We start from the raw sequence: 26,097 nt of genomic DNA on the forward strand, positions 1-26,097 counted from the left end.
TTAAGTCAAGTTTTAATTTCCCAAATACTGTGTTAACATTCTTTTTCATGAATACAAAAACCGTCTCTCTGAATGTCTTCTTCTGATCATTGTATTACCTCTAGGTTCTTGGATATTTTCTTCTTCTGATTTTTGACTGGCTATCTTTCTTTCGTTGTATTGGTTTTCCTCATATTGTGATGTGTCATGATTATACGCTTATCCTTTGTTTGAAAATCTGTTTGCCAGCTCTTTTGTTTACCACTGCCTGTTTCCAATGATTAACAGGGACAGACAAGTGGCTTGTCTCCCTTGTGTGTGGGCTTTCCAACCCACCTGGCAGTCAGTACATTACTGGGGGCACTGCCCCGCCTCTCCAAGTCTAGCACCCACACTCTAGGATTTAGTTTGTGGGTAAACACAGCTGCTATCCACTACCTAACACAAGAAGAAAAGAAAAATAAAGGCATAGCTCCAAATGTAAAGCCCCAATTAATAACTCTGATAAGCTCCCTGATTAATAATCTTGACAAATTCCCTTAATATTTCAGGTTTCTATTTCAGTACCTCAAGCTTTGTCTTGCTTTCCTTACTTTTTACTATAGATTTAAGTCTATCTTTGTTATGGATTTATTATTGTCTGATATTTTTGTCATTTCATGAGATTTTGGCAAGGGAGGGACGATAGCAAAAAAATCAATCTTTAATTTTCAATCATAAAAGCTTCCATGTTTGTATTAATAATAATTAACTCTATATGATAAATTTTTCACATTAACTCGCACAATGCCATAAATATCAATTTCAAGATTAAAATGATCTTTTAAAAATGATAAGCATTTTTTTAATGATAAGCATCTTCAATTGTCTTTTGACAATACTTTGGACCTCAAAAAATTAAAAGAAACAAACGTGTGATTCCTCAAAAACAAATGTAACCAGTTCTATTTCATTTGACTCCAGCAAGTGTCAGAGAATCAATCCAGTCCAATAAGTGATGAATAGTTTCACACATTATCTCTTCAACAATTGTCAAGATGCCATTCCAATTATAGGAATCTAGTAAAGCTATTTAATTTTTCTGGGAACTTCCATAATTAGTATGGCCAACATCACTCTTCCATCAAATATTCAAAGAAATGGGCTCAGAGGAGAGTAGTGTTGGGGCTGGGGAGAGAGGCAAGTAAGAAATTGTATCCTTAGGGCTCGGCATGTAGTTAACATTCATTAACTGTTCACTGAAATGAATTCAACAACAAAACATTTTGCCTCTAAAGGATCTACCATTGCTCTTGTGTCTTGAGGCATGATTTGGCAAATTTCCCTGTGGCTTAGAACTATGGATATATTTTATACCACAATACAACAAACCCTTAAGATTATGTTGGGCTTTTCAACTCTTCATGACTTTACAGTCTGGGATTGTAAAATCAGTAACAGTACTGATTACAAAATAGAATTAGGATTATATAGAAAGACAAACAAGACATCACAGAGGAAAACTCAGTCTAGGGACAGAGGGGATAAAAGTCAAAAAAGTGACAATGGGCTTGGTTTATCGATGGGACAAAACTGCACCAAGTTCTCTGTCACCTCCATCACCGGCATTTCATCTGTTCCTTTTTCTGGACTGTCTTTCTTTGATGTCTTCTTATACTCAGTCCTGATGTAGTCCTTCCCAAACTAGACTGTAATGCTTCTTAAAGAGCACAGTGATAGCAACTTTGTTTGGTAACTATTGGTAATTTGCTATTTTATGGATGTATAGTCTGCCTCAAACTACGCACATAAAAAGAAAACTTTGAGATTTATTAAAATGTCTACCTACAAAAAACAAAAATAATTGAGGAAGTCAGGGTTACAGTAAAATAGAGAAAATAATACATTGTAGTTCTTCACAGCTGTTAGAGACTGGTTCTGTGGTTCCCAGAGCTTGAAGCAGGTAGAAACTAAGTTTTTACATGAAAAACAAACTAGTTATGTTACACCAAAGAGAACAGTTATCAGCATCCTCAGCAGCTAGAAAAGAAAGCAGCGCTGGAGAAGTTAAAACCCTCACCCAATGTTCCCTGGCTTGTTTTGTTAGAAGAAAATACTGGTCTCTTGATTTGCAATGCTGTTGCTGCAATATCACACTGAAACCAAATACACAATGAAAATTAGTTGCTATTACGGCAACCCTTGGGAGAAACAGAAATACCTATTCCCCTGTGAGGGATAAGTAGTTAAGAACCCAACACAAATGTTCTGTGAGGAAATGTGTAGAGTTAGAAGATATGCAATGACCTGATTGCCCCAAAACAGCAAAGAGTGGTTGAGGCAGCAACCTCAGAGGCACACGAGATTCCTATTGCCAAGGGGACTGGGAGGTTTAAAAGACTGGGAAGCTAGTTTCTAGAACATTCTATATACGCATAGTTTTAGAAGCAGCAAATCGTTAAGTGCTATATTCAACTATGACTGGGAACACAGATTTAAAAAAATTTCCTAGGGCACGTCTCCAGAAGAAAACAAAAATTAAGGTCAGGTCTACATCAGCCAGTAACAGACTTCTGGGCCCCTAGATTCATTTATTTGGCTCTGCTGACTGTTTGGCTCAGTTTTCCCTTAGCAAGTGTAAAAAACGCTTGAACACCACCACCCTGGGATCCTGTTCAACCAAATCAGATAGCTGTGGCCTTTTAACTCACATCCAAGTGACTTGGCTTTCTACCAGTATCATTTCCCCTAGTAGAACCTAAGCCTAAGTGAGAAAGTACACAGCTCAGAGAGCCAGGAGTTAACTGGCTGTTCCCATTCCAGAAAGGTCTGGTTCTCTTCCTAGATAAGGAAACAATACTATATCAAGAAATTTCAATCATTCAATATCACATATCACACTGGATCCACGGCTATAAAAAGAGAATTAGTGGGAATACCACTGTCTATTCTTAAAGCATCTCTCTTGAGGCACTTTAGGCAATTTAACTTTTCTTTTCCTGCCCAATCCCTTGGGAAATAAATAGTGATGATTTATTAAAACTTACATTTTACAGATAAGAAAACAACAACAAGAAGTTCAAATGCAGAGGGGGACAGAGTATCTGGAGGCTACACTCTATTTGCTGAACCACATTTCTTCCTTATAAATTATGTAACAGATAACAAAATGTGCACATTTACTCATATGGAGCTGATGGTAATTAGCTCATATAATGGTCCTAAGATATTCTGAGGATCTGGCCATACTTGGGTCCCCATTCTGTGCTGTCATGTTCCTTTGCCAGGATCATGGTTTCTTGCCTTATCTTCCATAGAAACTCTTATTTGGAGATGTCTAAAACAGCTTTTGCATGGCAATTTGCTTTCTCCTATACCAGCAAAAAAAAATCTAGGCAGCTTCACTTGTCCCTTGAAACAGTGTGGCCACAGTAACTTCTTCAAGTTTGTATGCCTCTACTGATTCTTTTTCTAATATACAACCAATTTATTGGTTTATATTGTCTTGCTTCCTCCTTTGTTGTACAGCATGACCCTCAGAGCTAGTGCATACATTAAATCCATAGGTTATTTAGTTGCATTTTTTTTAATAGGAGGTGGCAGTAGGCACATAGAGGCAACAATATAATATACATAGGACTGTCAAGATAAAGATTAAAGAGCTACTATTCCCTCCCAAATAAGTTTTAATAAACCAGTCTAAAAGAAGAGCATTTTATTTTGGTCAAAGGCACCAAATGGCCTGGGTACAAAAAAGCAGAAATTAAAAGACGCAGACAGCAGTGCCCCCTGGGTTGCCTGTTAAGAAGTTTGTCCTGTACCGTTTCTGGAGAAATTAAGAAATGCAAATAACCTGGACTGATTAACAGCACCCACAGATAACTAGCAGGATACAAAGAGACAGCACCTTTCACTATGAGGAAGCGTATTCCTCCAGGCAAACAAAGAAACAGGACAGAGTCAACATCTGTTTCATATAACAGCTTGGCTGCTGAAAGAAGCAACCTTTAAAAAATGGCTTAGCTGACAATCCTCAAAAATCATTCAATCACTAGTGCATGGGCTGAAATAAATGGGTAAATGAACACAACTTGCACTTTCCACACAACCCTCACCGCCTTCTGAGAGGAAAAAGTTGTCTTTTCTTTGGAGGAAAAAATACAGTGCAAACAAAAATCCTCATGAACTTTTCTTTTGATTGACAAACAGCAGCAGTAAATACTGAAGCACAAAAGACAATTAACTGCTTTTTAGCTTTTCTTTGCCTTTCCCAAAGTCAACTGGGCAGGCAAGACTGCCAAAGAGTATATTTGGTGGGGATGGTGGCTGGGATAGGGGGTGGGGAAACAATTACAACACAACTCATTAGAATATGAAGGGAAGAAAACAAGTCATTTGGCAAAACTAACCATGGTTCCATAATTCAGTTAGGAAAGGAAAAAGAACATTATGATGTCTGGATCCTTATCAATAAGTGGTAACAAACTAAATGTGTTAAGAAATGAAATTTTCCTCTCTGGAGTCCATCAATTTATAAATGAAATTTCAAAACCAAGAGAAAGCCATCCATGAGTGCATAAAAATCTGTTTGTAGATTTAACAACTGGAAATTTCTAAGATGAACAATTATTTGGAGCTGTGATGTCACTGCAGTGTGACCACTGCTTCCAGCTCCGTAAAACACCAGATGCTTCACTTACCTTAGTAATGCGGTTAAGATACAGAAGCCAAACAGAAAGAAAGCAATTTAGAGGCACTATGACAGAAGAGATTTTTCAAGTGGAATCCAAAAACAGAAGGAAAGGCGATGAGGTGAAAAGGGACAAAAACATTTACTATTAACACATGTGTAGTGTCAAAAAATACACTAGACTAGGCAACTAATCAAGACTCCAAGGAGGTCCTTTCCTGGTGACTTTTCAGTCTGAACAGGTGTAAAATACTCAAGGAAGAGATCACCTTGTCTATGAGGGAAAGAGGCATGGCTAGAAAAGAGAAAGCAATCAATACGTGATTTGCCTGGTTTTTCAGAGACCTTGGGAAAAAAGGCTTTATTGAAAAGCATTTTTGTGGGTGTGAGGGAGTGAGGGTTTGATTACAATAAAAGTAAATCTCCCCAAAATATCAGCTACAGACCAGGTGGCCTCTAAGTACTTGGCTCATGTTAACTACTTTGGTCCTCCCAAGGATTATAGGATGTAGGAACTATTATTACTACATTTTACAGATAAGGAAACAGAGATACCGGGCAAGTGGACTTGCCTGGAACCATATAGAATGGCTGGGCTTTGAGACAAGTCACCAGGAGGAAGGAGAATCCTTTGAAAGATTCATCTTTCTGTCTGTCCAGGATCCTGCTGCAGTGTCTTGCACAGCATCCATAAAAATAAAAGTAATATAGCAAGACAGGCAGGGTAACTACTTAAAGCTAAAAAGAGGCGTTCCTGCTGTAGTGCAGTGGGTTAAGAATCCAACTGCAGCAGCTCAGGTCACTGCAGAGGTGCAGGTCTGATCCCCAGCCTAGTGCAATGGGTTAAAGGATCCTTCAGGGCCACAGCTGTGGCATGGATTCAATCCCTGGCCTGGGAACTTCCATATGCTATGAATTCAGGCATACAATTAAAAAAAACAAAAAAGAAGCTCAAAGAGAAAGGATTTAGATTGGCTTAAAAAAAAAAAAATCTCCCCAAATGGGAAGAATATGCAGGGGAAAAAAAGTTCACCAAGTGACACTACAGAATGTCGTTCATAGCGATCAGAATTAACACTCAGTCTTGCTGGATGGAATTTTTAAAGAATCTCTTCCAGTATGGAAGGGATTAATTATAAATTTGTTTTAGGCCTTTAAGAAGTAATAATTGGCTTTAACCAAGGAGAGAAGTTAAGTATGAGTCAAGTCTATTGTGTCCTGCAGCTCCTCTTGTGTCCATTAGCTGGTCTATGCTGGGATGATGCCTGCCTTGACACTATAACCACCATCATTTTCTAGACTCAGCCTAAGCATATAATAGGTGCTCAGTAAATATTGGTTGACTAAATGAATCAAAAATATAAAAGGATATGAAAATGACGCCGTTTACGGACAATTCTGTGAGTTTAGGAAATGATCTAAAATAAGTTAAGACAGAAGGCAGTCTTGAAATCAGAAGAGGGAAGCATGATTACAGCACAGCATTAGAACCACTGAAGAATGTGACTTGAAAGACCTCTAAATAAAAAGAGTAAGATAGAAAATGAGTGATAAAAGCAGCTGCAATAATTAGAAGTTTTCAGCAGAGAGCAAGGTGTTCATGTTTAGTCAATAGTGTCAGTGAAAACTCTACCATCATGTGAAGACTTGAAATTATTCATATAATAAAAGCAGCAGCAGACAACGCATGCATGGGAGTACTTCTTTTGTGCTGGACCTTGGATAAAGTGCGTTATGTATAGAGGATGCTGGTTACGTGCAAGCACTCAGATGGACTCCCACACCTCCTTCTCCAAATAACTTTGATTGTATCCCTTGCCCTGTGTCCAGGTGTCCTGTGTCTCACTATCTGTGATAATAACAGCATTTACTCTGGGCATGAAGTTGCACAGATTAAATGAGAATGTGTGGGGAGAGAAAAGAGAAGAAATTTTAGAGTTTCGATTTCACATAAAGATAGGCATAAATGGTACAGCCTGATGGGTGTGATAGGAAAGCTGGGAAGAAAAAACACATTCTCAAAATACTGAAAACAGGACTCACCTATCACACCACTGGGCTGGACTGTCTATCTTTATGTCATCATCCTTTACTTTATACTTACCCCTCCACCCCTGCTTAACTTCACTATTTTCAAAAATTTCATTCATTTCAATTATTTGTTTCCATGAATGTCTCCATCACTGAACCATGAGTTCTTTGAAGACAAGGGATTTTTAAAAGAACTATTGTTTATTCCCAGCTCCTAGAATCATGCTTGATACACACATAATTGTGCTAGAATGATTTCACGAACATAGGAAAAGACCATATGAGAAAAATTGATGTGATTGAGATTTATAGGAATTTTTACATAGAAGATTTAAGAAACAACCTCATAAAAGGGAAACCATTAAGAACACAGATTTATATATATAACACACACAAATTATGTAGTATATACACATACAAATATCTATTAGTGTGTGTGTGCAAACATAAAGTTTGTTATTAAGATTTACCAAAAGTGACTTTGATTTAATTTAAATCCACTAGTCAACTATTTTCCCCATTCTGTAGGTTGTCTTTTTGTTTTTTTATGGGTTTAATCTCCAAAATATACAAACAAATCATACAACTCAACAGCAAAAAAAAAAAAAAAAAAACAACAACCCAATTGAAAAATGGGCAGAAGACCTAAACAGACATTTCTCCAAAGACATATGGATGCCAACAGGCACATGAAAAATGCTAAACATCACTTTATTAAAGAAATGCATATCAAAACTACAATGAGGTACCACTTCGAACCTGTCAGAATGGCCATCATTAACAAGTCTACAAATAACAAATGCTGGAGAGGGTGTGGAGAAAAGTGTACCCTCCTACACTGTTGATGGTAATGTAAATTGGTACAACCACTATGAAAAACAGTGTGGAGGTACCTCAGAAAACTAAATATAGAACTACCATATGATCCAGCAATCCCACTCCTGGGCATATATCCAGACAAAACTTTCATTCAAAAAGATACATGCACCCCTATGTTCATTGCAGCACTATTCACAATAGCCAAGACATGGAAACAACCTAAATATCTAACGACGGATGAATGAATTAAGAAAACATGGTACATGGAGTTCCCATCATGGCTCAGCGGTTAAAGAACCAAACTAGTATCCATGAGGACTAGGTTTGCTCATTGGGTTGAAGATCTGGCATTGCATGAGCTGTCATGTAGGCTGCAGACTTGGCTCTGATCCTGCGTTGCTGTGGCCGTGGCACAGGCTGGCAGCTTCAGCTTCAATTCGACCCCTGGGCTGGGAACCTCCATATGCCTAGGGTGTGCGCACCCCCCTCACCCCCCAAAAAAAGATGTGGTACATATACACAATAGAATACTACTCAGCCACAAAAAGGAAAAAAAGAATGCCATTTGCAGCAACATGGATGGAAGGAGACACTCTCATACTAGTGAAGTAAGTCAGAAAAAGAAATGCCATATGCTACCATTTATATTTGTAATCTAATATATGGCACAAATGAATTTATCTACAGAAAAGAAACAAACTCATTGACATGGAGAACAGATTTGTGGTTGCCAAGGGGGAGGGAGTGGGATGGACGAGGAGTTTGGGGTTAGTAGATGCAAACTATTGCATCTGGAGTAGATAACCAATGAGGTCCTACTATATAGCACAGGGAACTATATCCAATCACTTGTGATGGAACATGATGGAAGATAATATGAGAAAAATATGTATTTGTGTGTGTGTGTATATACATATACATACATACATATATATATACATACATACATATATATATATATATATATATATATATATATATATATATATAAACTGGGTCACTGTTGTACAGCAGAAATTGACAGAACATTGTAAATCAACCATAATTTTAAAAAGTAAAAAAAATACATTAGTCATTGTTATTTCATTCTATACCATTTCTTCTTACTAGATAAGGAACACACGTTCAATGCCTCTTCCTCTTTTGAAGAAGTGAGAAATTTAACGTGAGCTTAGGAAGGAGGTGATAGAGAGCCCTGGAACCATATGAAAAGGGTAAGGAAGGGATTAACAGGGAGCAACAAGGGCCATGCCTATCTTCTGAATTATTCCCAGGATAAGAACTTTCTGAAGCATTTCACATGTCAGCACAGCTCAGGCTCTTAGTGCCTGCCTATCTTTACATATATCTTATTGAATCTCTCCCCTTGATTGCAGAGTTCTCTCCCACATTGACGACCTGATTGAACCGCGATTAACTTGCCTTCTGAATAACTCTTTATTGGTGAATAATGGTTTCATATCTTCATACATTGATCATTCAACTCTTTCCTCTTGAACTTGGAAATTCTTGGGTCAAGCAACCTCCTCTCAAATACTTTGATTTTAGGAGGTTATAATTCCCCCTAAATGCCACATACCTTATAACGGGATGAGCCTCTGAGTATTTGAGACTTACTTTAAATCCCAGGAAAGTATACACTCTACATGTGTTGGCCTTCTTTCCATGCATTCTTGGGTGAGACGTGACCTAAGGCCCAGTCTTACAGCAGGCAGTGTAGGTTCTCAAAAAATATTTGTTGAATGAAGGAATTAGTGAGTGAAAAATTAAGGATTGAACCCCATCCATTGCTTGCCTCTGAACACACAACACAGGATACACAATTAGATTTACTCAGAAAATCACCTCCTTGAGACAGTCTTTCAACTGTAACCAGAGCTACTAAAGTTCAGAGGTAGAAGAATTGTGCATAAGCTTGGAATGTGCTCTTCAATACTATCTGCTAAACACCACATATCATTAGCCCGAAACTAATGTATTGGTCCCAATCCTTGAAGCTCTATCTTCTTCCTATGTCTCTCACCTCATTACAGAAGAGGCACGAGCTAAAGCGTGACCACCAAACTCTACGGTATCCTTTCCATTGTAATGTCCATTTCAGCAACTGTCAGGGCACACACAGTACTTTCAGTAAAATTCAACCTTGCTTGGGAACAGACCGATTCCCATCTTATACACTCTTGTCCTCTAATGTGATCTTTTGATCAATGATCTTATGATCATTGTACTGAATTTCAGTGGCACAGGGTCAAGATTATAATAAATTCCTTGATGTGTTTCTTAAAAAATTGTCCAGATCCATCCAACTAAACAATAATAAACATCTTATCAATGAACAATTTGATATACCTGGAGGCTATTCAATAAAAACTTTGCATCTAGCCTAATAATAATATACTTATTAAGTATCAACCACATTTCAAAACAAAACAATTCTCAAACTATTCATTTTGAGTTCACGGATTTTTTTACACTTTGTTCACTGAAGCCACAAAATAATATTGAAATATTCCATCTAAAAGTCTTAAAATTTTTGCATAGAAAAATTATTTATTATATGAACATCCATGTTTTATAATTGTTGTAGTCAAAATGACAAAACTAAATGTCAAAGAAAAACCACATTTTATCAACCATGGTTGATTTTAGATATTAATGCTCTAAGAATCAAGGATAACTATACAACAGATTGACAGAGGTAAACTTGTCCTGGATACAGCTCTTTAAAACACACCTGAAGGAGTTCCCATTGTGGCATAGCGAAAATGAATCTGACTAGCATTCATGAGGCTACAAGTTCGATCCCTGGCCTCAACTCAGTGGGTTAAGGATCCAGCATTGCTATGGGCTGTGGTATAGGTCGCAGATATGGCTTGGATCCCATGTGACTGTGGCTGTGGCATAGGGGTCCCATTTGACCCCTAGCCTGGGAACTTCCACATGCCGCGGGTGCAACCCTAAAAGAAAAAAAAAAAAAAAAAAAGTAAAAAAAAAAAACAAAACACACACCTGAAAATATCAGCCAATATTAGATAAAAATAAGAAGGCATCAGAGTTCCCATCGTGGCTCAATGAAAACAAATCTGACCAGCATCTGTGAGGACGTAGGTTGGATCTCTGGCCTCTCTCAGTGGGTTAAGGATCTGGCATTGCTGTGAGCTGTGGTGTAGGCTGCAGACACGGCTCAGATCCTATGTTGCTGTGTTGTAGGCTGGCAGCTGAAGCTCCAATTCAACCCCTAGCCTGGAACTTCAATATACCACAGGTACGGCCCTAAAAATCAAAAAAAAAGAAGGCATCAAACATATTAAAATGGCATAAGGTTTGTGTTTCAATTTCATCAACCTAAAAAGAGGTCACAGAATGAGCTTAGGAGAAAAAAACAAAAAACAAAGAAAGTCAATATCACAAAGTGATTAAAGAGATGGAAGAGAACTTTGTTCTAAGCCATTAAACTCACCAACATTATACTGAACTCCAGAGCACTTAACTACTTTCCTGTGCCATTAGAGAATTTAGTAGGCTCACTGAATTGACCGATTTCTTTGTTAACCTATTTACATGGGTTAAGACCCAGAGTGACATAAAACACAACCAAAAAAAAAAAAAAAAAAAAAAAAAAATCCCAGACAGAGTGTAATGAAAGACTGAGTGATATATAGTTTGGGGTACAGCCTATCCAATAAATGTGCTTGACCAGTAAAGAATCTAATGGCAAAGATTTATTATTGGAACAAATACTCTCTCAAAAGATCCAATACAATAAAACCTGCAGTATGAATACAAACTGCTCTAAAATACAGTACTTTACCCTGCTTAACATATAGCTTATTTTTTCTAGGACTATATTAAAACTCTCTTCATTCAAGAATAAATTTCATTCATTAAGTAAAACCAAAGACTATAGTATATGAAGTGGCACTAGCAGCAAAGTTCTTTATACAAAAAATAAATAAAAACCACCCAAGTTTGTTATTTAGAACTCAACAACCTTGAAAACATACATAAAGAGAAGGAAATATTTATAGGAAATGTATTATAAAGAGAAAAGGTAAAAATGAATCACCTCCTAGAATACATCATCATGTTTTAATTACATGTAACACATTAATATGAAATAAATGTTAAAGCCAGACATAGAAATGATTTTAAATGACATACCTCCAAGTTCTTTTACATTCAAGATGGCATTCTGGAATGGCACTGCTTTTATACTAAAACCTAAAATCAGAAAACAAAAGAAAGAATTAGCAATTTAGCGTTTTTAAATGTCTAAGATGCTCAAATCCTCCTTTTTTAAAGGCAGATTAAGAGTTATTTTTCATAGCTCATATTTAAAGTAGAAACACATAATTTCTGAGATAAATAGATAATCCAATATAATCTTCTACCATTGTGCAAAACACAGATGTATGTTACAGCAAAATACATCCCTTTTCTTCAAAATATTGCCTCACTCTTTAACATGTAATACCACTTTATAAATTTTATCAGTTGTGAGAAAGACACTTAGAAGTATAGGGAAACGTTAAATCTACCAGGACCTTTGCATCTAATTCCTAAGGTTAATTTTCCCTCACATATGACTTAGCAACCCTAGAGACTAGGGTATCTACATTATAACCGTCTTATATTGGAATTACACAGTATTTACGTTAGTGTTTTAAGGACATGGTTAAAATCATAAATTTTTCTTTAAAGTACACAATTATCCATTTATGCATTTTATAATACATGTAATAAATGACTTCTATTATAAAAGTACATTCACAGAATAGTTTTATGATTATTTCTGTATCTAGGACTTAATTATCACCATCTGGGTGAATCAATTCAATCATAACATGTGAGTGTGCATTTACCTATACACACACCCACAAATATATACACTATTTCTGAAATGACCCACAAGAAACTGGAATACATAACTCTTGGGAGAACTGGGAATCTGGAGGTCTTTGATAGGAGAGAGATTCTTTTGGTTCCTTTGAATGTTTTGCACACACAAGTATTTCTTCTACAGTTAAAAGCCCTACTAATTTTTACAAGTTAAATTATTCGGTCATTTCATAAATTTAATCCATTTAAGGTTTTAAGCATTATTTAATATGTACAATTACAAGATAAATAAGACCACAGTCCCCTTTTCAAGAAATCATCAACAGAGTAAAAAGGAAACACACAAATGTTTTCATTGTAGTAAGTTATGAGTACGAAGAAAGGTAAAAAGATATAAAGTATCATGTATGTAGGAACAATTCTTTCATATGGTTTTGCTTTACTTTATACAAGGATGACTTTATAAAAAAGTCACTATGCATCTTATTATATTCCACATTATTACCACCTCTTTATTGTACACTGTCCTAGAACTCTGAGGTTCTATACAGTACCTTCTACTTAAGGCAATGTATATCATGCAATGGTTAAATGGTTATCATGCGACTTTGGAAGCAGAAAGAACTACATTTTAAGAAGCTCTGTGACTGAGCAACCTACCAGCTGGGGCTTTCGTCGTCTGTCAAATGGGAGTGATAATATCTACGTCACAAAGTTGTTAGGAGGATGAGATGATGTATTAGTTTCATCACAGTGCCTGATACAAATAAGTATAAAATTGAAGACCGCTGACATTGTACTTCAATCAGTGCCATATTGTTGATTGGGTTAATCATTAGGTATACATATTTTCTGCCTACCTGAATACAGTATAGACTCATAAGACAGAAATCCTGGTGCTCATTTATGAATCTAAGTACTTAGTTGGAGCCGGAAAGGTTATCATTGAATGACAAGTACCGTTGGTGGAGTGACACAGGTGTAAACAGGTGAACTATGTTCTACAGAATGTACATGTTCACTGAGTTAAGAATCTTCCAAAACATACCCTTCCTATGTGGGTTTAATGCAGACTGACACAGTCAGCATGGCGCTATGGCTAATGATACAAGCAGTCATTGAATCTTAGTAAAATAGCAGGAGGAGTGGGAGGCAGCCCCCTGTGGCTAAAACACTTGCATTTACCTGGGTCTGCAGGAAAGCCTCTCCAGGTGTCTGGCCTCTGGGAAATTAAAGAAACTCCGTGCCAAAATATTCCTGCTGGCACAGAAATTCACCTGTAGGAGACTGGATGTTTGGCTGTACCTACCTACCTCACAGGGGTGTTATATGGATTAAAAGGCAATTGTTACGAAATCTGGAAAACAAAAAACCCTATGCAAGTGCTAAATAGACTATTAGTGGTTATGCTCAGGAAAACCCAAGTATGGCTTTTCAGAGAAATGGGACCCCGACTTTGAAAAAGACAAAGTTACAGAGCACACCAGTAATGTTTAATCTTCTCTGATTCTTAAAAGCTGACAATATACAGGCACCCAGAGGGAAATTATAGCTTTCCAGAAATTGCCACACCCATACGCAAAACACAACTTTTGAAATTCATTAATCCAACAGGCCAGTCACTATCTTTAACCTTTGCACAGACTTCATAATAAATTGACTACGGAAAACGTCCTCAAATGTTCACCCTGAGCAAAGTTACCTAGCAATATTATTTATAGACACATAAATGTTCCTGCAGAATACTCATAACTGTTTTCTCTCCACATGAAACATGTGTGGCTAGATTTATACTGCAAAGGTATGTACAGTCTTCCATTTTGCAGTTTTCATATTATTACATGTTTTTACAACATGGCTGTGATAATTAATGTTCAGAGGATGAAGCTGAATCAGTCCAGAAAATGAGAATGTACAATTCACAGAAGAGAAACAATATTTTTCTATTTTAGTCATTCTAAATGTTTGTAAGGATTAAAAAGAAAATTTAAAGACACACTTTCAGGTCACCAGAAGGGCAGTCAAGAAGGGCAACTATCAGATCAATTATATTTTATTCCTTTACATTCAGTTGGATGAGGTCAAGAAGGGAAATTAATATGTAGTAGGGCTACAAAGGTCAATCCATCAAAATATCTTTCTCAAGGGGTTGCTTTGAGGAATAAAAACCACTGGATTACATGGGCTCAAGAGCAAGACTGTCTGGGTTCAAATTCTGGCTCTATCATTATTAACTGTCTGACTTTGAGCAAATTACTTAATTCCTCTGTACCTCCATTTTCTCATCTATAAATGAAGATAGATGGCACTCAGTGCTATCAAGTAGTTTTCTTAAAAAAATAAAACTCAATTCGAAGTTCCCTTGTGGCACAGTGAATTAAGGATCTGGTGTGCCACAGCTGTGGTGTAGGCTGTAATTGCGGCACAGGTTCAATCCCTGGCCCGGGAACTTCCATATACCCAAGTACAGCCAGAAAACAAACACAAAGAAAAATCCAGAACACTAGTGGCCACCAAATGACTACTGGATGCTTTGGCCTCAAGCTCAGATTTATTACGAAAGCAATGCTAAAAATAAGATGAAGTAGCAATCAAGAACATTTATTGACTTCTATAGGCTGAACGTTTGTGGTCTTTCTCAGCACTTCTTTCCCTCTCAAGCAATCACCTAAGCCTGCCAATTTCATCTACTAAATAATTCCCAGACATGCGTACTTCTCTCCATCCTCACGGCACACCCGCTGGTCAAGCCACCACCATTACCTCTATTGAGTCTCCCAACTAAACTCTGCGCCTGTTGTTGGCCTCCTCAGTCATCCCCACACATTAGCAGAAGCAATCTTCCTGAAATTTACTTCTGTTCACATCTCTCCCCTAGTTTAAAGGATCTGATAGTTTCTCACTACTCAGAATAGAGTTCAAAACACCTAACAAGGCCCTATCTGATCCGGTTCCTCCTTCCTTCTCCAGGCTTATTTTGTACCATCTCCCCTCATTTATATTCTTCAGGTCCTAAAACTAGCTATGTTCCTTCTCACCCTCAGGGACTTTACGAGTACTGCTCCATAAGTGTGTGTTCTTTGCCTTCCAGGCAAACTCTCCATCCTCCAGGTGGTATTTTAACTTCACTTCATCAGGTAAGTTTTCTCTGGGGTTTCTGAAACAGAGTGGTATTTTTGGATCCATGTGCTCCTAGCACTCAGTACTTCTCCTACGTGACTTTTGCAGTTCTTATTACATATCAGTTTATGCATTTGTTTTATGTCTGTCCCCCAGCTCAACTGTAAGGATTCATAATGGAGAAACAGTCTTGCATGCCAGTGCTGGGTCATAATAGGACCTCAATATCTGTTTTAAAGATTTCTACTCAGAGTTTATATTTAGTTAGCTCTCTGTATCCAAGGGTCCTGTACCCACAGATTCAACTACAGATCGAAAATATTCAAGAAAAAATTCCAGAAAATTCCCAGAAGCAAAACTTCAATTTGCTATGCACGGGTCACCATTTTCATTGTATCAGGTATTGTAAATAATCTAGAGATGATTTGAAACATGGGATGATGGATGTAGGTAGGTTATATTTTTATTTAAAGGACTTGAGCATCCTTGAATTCTGGTATCCATTACAGGGGAAAGTGGTCATGACATCAGTGCCCTTTGGATACCAGGGACATAAGGAATGTAGTAAGGAACAATCTTCAGTTCACAGCGATCCTTAAGTTAATGACAGTAACTATTGTTCCAGGAAGAGGATGAAGTCTAGGAAGATTAACTATTTGGTCAAAAGGACTGATTGCTGTATTTAAAACCTGAACTCAGATCTCATCAACAGAATCCACTGGAGCTCCACCCTATAGCACCTCCTCCATATATCAACAAACTGATGGATTCATTCTGTTTTGTCCAATTTTAAACCTAAATACTGGTGGAGGAGTTCTTGTGGTGCACCGTATTAAGGATCTGGCACTGTCACTGCAGCAGCTTGGGACACTGCCGTGGTTGCAAGTTTGATTCCTGGCCCTGCAACTTCCACATGCCACGGGCATGGGCAAAAAAATAAATAAAAAATTTTAAATTAAAAGTGAAAATAAATACTGGTGGAGCCAACTGGAAAAACACACACATGACTAAGAAGCCCACTAATTTACTTTCCCTCCCATTTATAAATCCAACACAAGGAATCTATCTTGATTATGTTCTTATACCTAAACTACATTGCCTTATTAATGGAATAAAAATAATAGTAAGAGTTTAGAGAGTAATTTTTTTAATAGACAATAAAACCAGGAACTTAGGGAAAATGTCCAACTGACTCAGCCATGACAGTGTGCTCTGTTGCTCCTTCGAAAAAACAAGCATCCTCTTCACAGGGAGTCAGTGAGCTGATGGGACAAGAGCACAGTCCTAGAAGTCCCTACTCACCAGCCACTTCTTTTCTTGACTTGGAATCCCTCATCTGCAAAATGAGTGGACTAGATTAACTTCTTCGAGTTTCCTCTAACATTAAGATTCCATTATTTGTATTAAACAAGGAGGAGGAAATAACAGTAACAACTGAGTCAATCATCAATGGCCTCCAGAATTTGGCTGAAGGTTTCATGGGTAGGTCTCCCGACTCCATTCAAACAATTTGATGGCTGAAGCCTAAGTTACAGAGTCATTTTTTCCTGGCCTATTTAAGCTACATTAGTAAGACTGAAACCTCCCCTAAGATTTAACCCCACAAATTTTAATAAATATATGACTTAGTAAACTCTTTAGGGAAATAATTGTTTGCATAGACTTTCAGTTTTTGTCTTTTGGTCCTTAAATCCAAGAAAGCCTGTGATACAAGGGAGATGGATTTGAAATTTTTTATGCAGGGAAAGCATTACTGGAATCGTAACAAAATTAGGTCTGGGAGGGAGATTAGTCTATTTTTATTCATTGTGTGGAACACATGAGTATTTTGCTTGGACCTACAGGCAAACTTCCCCTTTCCCCCGGCAACACGCACAAGCCTGCACACATGTACGCAGATACTTGATGTGTGCTTCTGAAATCCCTGGATCACTCTAAGAACTGCTAAAGGGAAAGACATTCCACAGATCTAGTGGCCTTGACTTGGACCAAGGACATGATTTATGCCATGGTAGTTTTGTGATGTTTGGACGATGCTCTAGTGAAATTCTTCTAAATATGATTTCGACATCATTCAAGGAAATTTAATCTACCAGCATTTATAAAACACAATTCTTTAGTAGATACCCAGATCTGATTTTCCAACTTACTTTTCTTAACACATATGAAATACTAAAGTTATTAAAATGCCTCATTCAACTTTTCTGTATTTCTTTAAATTATCGAAATCATTTTCTATTTTAGCTGAATGACATACCACTGGACAAATTTTCAAGTAATATATATCTCTGGGAAGAGATTTTCAACCTTTTTCAATCCCAAGTGCTCAGTTTTCTCTAGGTTATTCTCTAGGTTATATCAATACATTATACTAAATCTTTTAGACTCCATTTTTCTGATTTAAAAAGAAAGAAAGTAAATATTGTATAATCTACAGGTTAACAATCCCTTTTATCAACAAATTCTTTGTGCATATACAGTCAAGGAATTCTCTCTGGACAACGTTGACTTTTGTTTCTAGACCAAGGTACAAGCTACTCAATTTTTTTTTCCTCTACCAGCAGGACCTGATCTCTGCAGGATTTCTTGGCCCTTTGAGTTTTGACAATTTAAGTATCTTTTAAAAATTATGTCAGAGTAAAAGACTGCTGAAGTTAACAATCCAATAAAGTTTAGATTCCGTTTACTTCTGAAGAAAAGGCAGACATTCTTGCCTTGCTGAACTGGATAGACATACACTTCTTGTGGTATGTTTTCATTTTAAAAAACCAATTCTCAAAGTATCTTTTCAACTGTTCCAAATGCTTCCAAAAATATTTCATTTTTAATTGGCTTGATATCATCAAAACATTATAAAACAGAAAATGATGTGAGAATAAAATTTAACACATAATTCGATCATAACAAAGCCCATTGTTATTTTTAATGTTCTTTTCCCATTTTAATTCAAAAGCATAGTTGAATTTTCAAAATGACTATAAATTTATTTTCCTCTCCAGAAGACTGTAAATGTGTTTTCCTATCTATGATCATCAACTGATATGCCACAATTTAATTAACAAAGTCCCTTGATATAGGACATTTAAATTAAAGGTTTAGTTACATAAATTGTTGCAAGGAATCACTTTGGATATACAGTTTATCTGAAGTTACACGTTTAAAGCAAATTCTCAGTGGCACGATTACTAGGCCAAGGGGTATAATTATTTTGGTAATTTTTGATTTACATGAATAATTACTCTCCCCCCAAAAAAGGACAACACCAATTACAATGTCACCAGTAACCCATGTGCATATCAAGGCCACCACAATCTTACCACATTGGGACCTAAAATCAAGCACACTTTGGTAAACTTAGATCTAAAATTAACATTTTCTTATTTTCTGGTAAAGTTAATGGTTAGTAAAGCTGAACGTCTTCCGTTGATTTTTTCCTATTAATTCTTTTTATGAATACCTCTTTGCAGACTTCGCTTAATCAGTTAGATTTTAGATACCACCTGTAAATGTGCCTGTCTTCTCTAAAAAGAACAGTCATAAACTCTTATCTGTAATATCTGATACAAACATTTCTCAACTATATTGCTTAATCTGTCTTAATTTTCACTTTCCGGTAATTCTAAATTTTTATCTAGTTGGGTCCCTTGTTCCTTCACTTTGTACACTGTTCTTCATAGGCCTCCTACAGTTTTCTCCCATCTTCACACTGAATGTTGACATGCATGTGGGCTTGCTGATGTCCTCATTTCTTCTAGGTACCTCTTCTTGCCATTGGGTTTTATCATTTATCTTAGGACTCTTCTTCCACCTCCTCTGCTCTTCTTCAGTACACGTACACACACACCCCCACCCAGAAAAGGACCTGCAAGTTTGAACATGCCAGGCATGTCTATCTGGAACTCTGGTGGGGACTGGGTCCCCTGGGTCTGCTGATAACTAAAATCAGCCTGCTTGGTTCTCCTCTGCCACCCAGCCTCCACCTTCCTCTGTCAGCACTAACTAGCTTCTCCTACCTCTTGCTAATCTTCATTAGCTACAATAAATATACGGACTCAACCAAGAAGCATCTGCCCCTTCTCGTCTATATCCTCACGCCAACGCTGTTACAGCCTCACGCCCAACACTGCTCTCCCTTTATTCTTGCAGAGCCCTCTCTCCGAATCACAGGAGCCTCTCCTCTGTTAGGGAAAGTCTTCTCTAGGCTCCAACATCTTTGTGCATGCTTTTCCTTCCTCCTGATACTAGAAAACAGAGCTTTTCCTTCCCTTATCAGTGCCTCTCAGGACAAGCTTTGCTTCCCCATAATGCTTTTACCACTTTACCATACATACCGCTTAATAACTTCCCGCCTGAAATTGTGACATCTGTTTATATACGGACCTTTGCATTTCCATTTACCGACTTTCAGGGAGTTTGCTTATCTAATGCGAATGAATTCAATACTTGGCTAACAGTTATCCACCACTCCATCTGCTTCTATTCTTACAGACAGCATTCTCCGAAGTAATGATCAAAGCTATCCTCCCAATTTTCAAATCTCCTCAACTATCAGCTCTAAACTCACATTAGCCATTTCTAATTTATTGGTATAAAATTGTAGATTCCATCAACTTTTTGACAGAGATGATCTTGTCATCAGCAAAGAACAATTTTTACTTCTTCTTCCTTTCTAATCTGGAAGGCTTTTCTTTCTTTTCCTTGTCTGATGCACTGGCTAGAATCTCTACAACAACATGGAAGAGGTGAGAACAGCCATCTGTGTCTTATTCCTGATCTGGGTGGGAATTAATTCTGTATTTCATCATTAACTATGATAATAGCTATAGGATTTTCATAGAAACCCTTTAACAGTTGAGAAAATTTCCTTCTATTCCTATTTTTTATCAGAAATCAATGTTCTTTTGTTTGCATCTTTTAAGATGAACACATGGTTTCCTTTTCTTAGTTTATTGATAATTGTCAATTTATTGATTTTAAATGTGAAAGCAACCCATTATTCCTGGGATAAATGTCACTTGGCATGATATATTAAATGTATTGCCCTGGGAGTTCCTATCATGGCACAGCAGAAACAAATCCGATTATTATCCATGAGGATATGGGTTCAATCCCTGGCCTCACTTGGTGGGTCAGAGATCCAGCATTGCCATGAGCTGGGGTGTAGGTTGCAGATGTGAATCAGATTCCACATTGCTGTCTGTAGCTGGCAGGTGCAACTCTGATTCGACCCCTAGCCTAGAAACTTCCATATGCCACAGGTGTGGCCCTAAAAAGCAAAAAACAAAACAAAAATACTGCCCTATTAATAATTTATTATTGTTAGATTTGGTTTGCTAGATTTTTGTTTATTTTTTTGGTTTTTGTATTCATGAAGGCTATGGCATATAGTTTTCTTGTAATATCTTTGTCTAGTTTTGACATTAAACTTGCTAGTCTTAAAGAAGGAGTAGGAAAGTTTTCCCTCCTTTTAATTTTCTGAAAGAAATTGTGCAGCACTGGCATTATTTCTTTCAAATGTTTGATAAAATTCACCAATAAAGCCAATTAAACCTCAAGTTTATAAAACTGTAATTTCAACTTCTTTAATGATTATAAATCTGGGTTTTCTATTTCTTCCTGAATGACTTTTGACCATTTGTCTTTCAAAGAATTTGTCCATTTATATTGTCAAATTTATTGGCTTAAACTCATTCATAATTTTCTATTATTCTTTTAATATTTATAGAATATACATTGATGTAATTACTTATTCTTGGTATTTTTAATTAGTATCATCTTTGATTTTTTTCCTGATCTGCCAAGTATTTGTAAGTTTTATTGATCTTTTCAAAGAATCAGGCTTTTTATTTTTATTTTTTGGCCATCCCCACATAGAAGTTTCCAGGTCAGGGATCCAATCCGAGCTGGAGCTGCAACCTATGCCACAGCTGTGGCAATGCAAATCCTCAACCGGCTGTGCTGGGCCCAGATGGAACCGGTGCCTCCACAGAGACGAGCTGGATGATTAATCCACTGCACCACAGTGGGAACATCTTCAAAGAACCAGTTTTTGATCTCATGAGTTTTGTCTACTGATTTATTTCACTGATTTCCACTTTGACCTTTCTTTTTCTTTTGCTTAGTTTTTAATCCATTCTTCTCTTTTAGTTCCTTAGGGTGGGAGCTGAGATCACTGATTCCATGCCCATCTTTTATGATACAGGTGTTTAATACTATGAATTCCCCCCCCCCAGTCTTGCTTTAGAGGCATCCCACATATTTTGATGTGTTGTATTTTCATTCAATGTGAAATACATTACAGTTTCTCTTTTGAGAGAAATTTCTTATTTGATCCATGGGTTATTTAGACGTAGTATGGTTTCCAAATATTTGTAGGCTTTTCCATAGATGATCTTATTATTGACTTCTAACTCAATTCCACCATGGTCTGAGAACATATTTGGATCCTTTTACATTCACTGAAACTTGTTTTATGTCTTCAAATATGGTCTCATTTGGTAAAAGTTCCACATGCACTTAAGAAGTGTCTCTGCTGCTGTGGATAGAGGGTTCTATAAATGTTCATAATCAGGTCAAGTTGGCTGATAGCCTCATTAAAGTCTACTAGCTCTTGGCTGATTTTCGCCCATGATCAATGATTCAGAATACTGAGGAGTTCCCACTGTGGAACAGTGGGTTAAGGATCTGGCATTGTCTCTATAGAAGCACAGGTTCAATTCCTGGCATGGGAACTTTCATATGCTGTGGGTACAGTCAAGAAAGAAAAAAATTTTGAATACTGAAATTTCTGACTATAATTGTAGATTTTTATCTTTCCCTTCAGAGTTCTGTCAGTTTTTGCTATGTGTTTTAAAGCTGTAATTAGGTACCTAAACGTTGAACATTGTTATGTCCTCTGATTCAGTGACCTCTACATCATTATAAAATGAACTTTTATTCCCATAATTATTCTTTGTTCCAAAGTCTACCTTGTCTGATATTAATACAGCCACACCAACTTTCTTCTAATTCCTCTTAGCATGACTCCTCTTTCCATCTTCTTACTTTAATTATATTTAAAAACACAGGTTAAAGAAGTCAGCATATAGTTGGGTCCCTTTGTTTTAATCTAATCATCTCAGTATTTCCCCCTCACGGATTTTTTACTTTTTATTATTTTATTTTATTTTATTTTACACGGATGCACCTATGGCATATGGAACTTCCCAGGCCAGGGGGTCAAACTGGAGCTTCAGCTGCTGACACCTACACCACAGCCACAGCAACACTGGATCCAAGTCATATCTGCTACCTACACCACAGCTCACAGCAATGCTGGATCCTTAACCCATTGAGCAAGGTCAGGGATTAAACCCATGTCCTCATAGATACTAGTCAGGTTCATTACCACTTAGCCACAATGGAAACTCCCTAATCTGTCTCTTAATTGAGCAGTCTAGACCATTAGCATTTAATTTGATTATTGATGGTTAGCTTTGAGTGTATTACCGTGCAAATTATTTTCTATTTGTCTCATATATTCTTGGTTTTTTCTGCCTTTTTGATTTTTTTTTTTTTATAATTCTATCTTCTCATTTGTTGCCTTATTGTCCCTCACTCTGTTTTGTTATTTCAGTGGTTACTTTAGGGTTTACAATACATCTTTAACTTGTAGTCTACCGTCAAGTGTTATTAAACCACTTCATATATAAAAAGCTAACAATAATATACTTCCCTTTTTCTATGACTTTTATGCTATTGTTCTCATGTAATTTACTTTTACATGCTATAAACCCCACAATGTATTGTTATTGTTTTTATTTAATAATTATCTTATAAAGAGATTTAAATAAAGACTAAATCTTATATAATTATCCACGTAGTCACCATTTCTGTTACTTTGCTTTGTATAGATCCAGATGTCCATATGGAATTACTTTTCTTCCGTCTGAAGAACTTCTCTTAGCATTTTCTTATAATGTTGGTCTGCGAGCAATACATGCTTTCACTTTTGTAATGTCTGAACAAGTCTTTATCTTGCCTTTCCTTTTGAAAGATATTTTTGCTGGATACAGGTCAATAATTTTTTTAAATTCAGTACTATAAAGGTACATTCCACTGTCTTCTTCCTTGCACTGTTTCCAGTGAGAAAACTGATGTCATTCATATCTCTGTTCCTATGCAACATCTTTTCTCTGCTTTTAAGATTTCCTTTTTATATTACTCAGCATTCTCTAGAGAAACAGAACCAATAGAGGGTGTGTGTGTGTGTGACTATAGAAAAAAAATTGTAAGGAATTGACTCACAATATCATGAGGCCAGGCAAATCCAAAATCTGCAGGGTGAGTCAGCCGATTGGAAACCCAGGAAAGAGTCAATGTTGCAGTTCATGTCCCAAGGCCATCCAGCGAAGACTTCCTTCTTGCTCTGGGGAAGTTGGTCTTTTGTTCTGTTGAGGCCTTCAACTAATCAGATGAGGCCCAACCACATGATACAGAGATCTTTACTCAAATCCTGCTGATTTATATATTAATTTCATATAAAAACTCACTCACAGGAATATCCAGAAGAGTATTCGACTACATATCTGAGCACTGAGGCCCAGCCAAGTTGACATATAAAATTTGCCATCATAGTCTCTATCATTAGTTTTAGCAATGTTATTAGGATGAGCCATGGTGTAGTGGTGTAGTTTTGTTCACGTCTTTTGTGCTTGGGGTTCAGTGAGTTTCTTGGATCTGTTGTTTATCTTCAAGTGTGATAACATTTCAGCCCTATTTCTCCAAATAATTTTTCTGTCCCTTTTTCTCACCCTCTCACCCTGACAGATTCAGATTACCAATGTGTTAGGTGACTCGAAGTTGTCCCACAGGTCAGTGTTGCTCCTTGCAGTCTCCATTTTCTTTCTAGTTTTTTTATTTTTTTGGGGGAGGGGCACGGGGTTGCACCCGGGGCATGTGCAGTCCCCAGGCTAAGGGTTGAATCAGAGTTGCAGCCACTGACCTACACTACTGAGCTGCATCCGCAACCTACACTACAGCTCACAGCAAAGCCAGGGATCGAACCCATGTCCTTATGGATACCAGTCGTGTTTGTTACTGTTGAGCTACAATGCGAACTCCCGCCGGCCTTTTTCTTTTGCATTTTCTTCTATCAACTTTGAACTGTCCCTAACGCTAATGCCCTCAAGGTATTTAACTTTCTTCTACAATGTCTAATCTGTCATTAATCCTATCTGGTGTACATTTCATCTCAGATATTTTAAGTATTCACCACTATAAATTTCATATGGGTTTTTTTTTATATTTTCCATGTCTCTATTAACAGATAGAATACAGTTATAATAGTGTTAATGTCAATTCTAATCTGTGTGTCAGTTATGAGTCAGTTTTAGCTTGTGGATTATTCTCAAAACGAATCATGTTTTCCTGTCTCTTTGCATGCCTAGTAATTTTTGATTAAATGTCAGACATTGTGAATTTTACCTTATTAAGTGCTGGATAATTTTGTTTTCTGTAAATCTTACATAGGTTTGTTCTGGGATGCATTAAAGTTTCTAGGAAACTGAGCCTTTGCTCTTGTTAATATGATTTTTTTTAGGTGGGCCCAGGTGAACATCTTAGAGCCGATTCCTAAGGCAAAACCTTCCTTAGTATTCTACCTAGTACCTTGTGAATTCCAAATTTTCCAATCTGGCTTGTGGTAACAAGCATAACTCTCAGTTCTGTGTCAACACCAGGCACTGTTCCCACTGGCCTTTTAAAAGGGTTCTTTCCCTAGCCTTGAGCAGTTTCCCCACATGCATGCACTGAATACTTTGATAGATACTCCAGGGAGACCCTCTGAGGATCTTTAGGGTTCTCTCTGGACAACTCTCTTCTCTCTGGTGCTGCGTCCTAGGAACTCTATCTGCCCTAGTCTCTCCAACTCTCAGATCCACTCTCCTCAATTCAGGGATTCCACTGAGCTCTACCTCAGTGTCCACTGGAACTGTCCCACCACCTGAGAACACTGTCAGGGCAGTAAGCTGGGGCAACTGTGGGGCTCAACTCATTTGTTTCTTGACACTCAGGGATGACTAACCCTGATGCTTGATACCTTCTTGAAACCCATTTCATATATTTTGTCTATTTTCCCCCTCTTTTGGTTATTTCAGGTAGGAGGGTAACCCAGTTTTAGTTACTCTGTTCTGACTAGAATCAGAAGTCTTTATTCATTCCTGCTCTCTACGCTTTATCTTCAGTATTTCCTTCTCCCCTGGTCATCACCCTTATACTTCTGTCCATTAGCATGCTCACATGCTAACTTTCCTTGCAAAAATAAACTCCTTGAAAAAGTAAACTCTTACCACTCCCTTATCTGTTTCTGCCTACCTTCTTAAAAGAATAATATATGTGCAATCTTAAGTCTCTAGCCTTGGGTTAACAACTCATTCTATTCCTCTGTATCTTGGGCTCGATCCAGTAAGATAACTAACCTTTCTCCTAATACACCCTATGCTTTCTATCCTTTCTCCTCACCCCATTCCTCTCTTAGATCCTACCCATCATATGAGGGCCTACTCAAATGAGGCCTTCTTTGATCCTCCAGGTTAGAAATGATCACTCTCTTAACTTTCATATTTATACCATCAAGTAAACACATCATATTCTGTCTTAAA

At 37.2% G+C, this 26,097-nt stretch overlaps 1 protein-coding gene across 3 annotated transcripts in view; it reads right to left on the reverse strand.

Annotated features, from left to right (window-relative positions):
- Window positions 1-26,097, reverse strand: part of ARL15 (ADP ribosylation factor like GTPase 15) — a 442,112-nt gene that overhangs the window by 258,760 nt on the left and 157,255 nt on the right. For all 3 annotated transcript variants that reach the window (XM_021076689.2, XM_085002263.1, XM_085002262.1), the window contains one exon: window positions 11,660-11,719. In XM_021076689.2, coding sequence (XP_020932348.1) covers window positions 11,660-11,719 — 60 coding nt within the window. The remainder of the gene's footprint in view (window positions 1-11,659; window positions 11,720-26,097) is intronic.

This window comes from Sus scrofa, chromosome 16, assembly GCF_054392235.1.
Source record: "Sus scrofa isolate SSC_HxYL_T2T_F1_AM1 chromosome 16, Sscrofa_HxYL_maternal_Yorkshire_Landrace_v2.0, whole genome shotgun sequence".
Lineage (NCBI taxonomy): Eukaryota > Metazoa > Chordata > Mammalia > Artiodactyla > Suidae > Sus > Sus scrofa.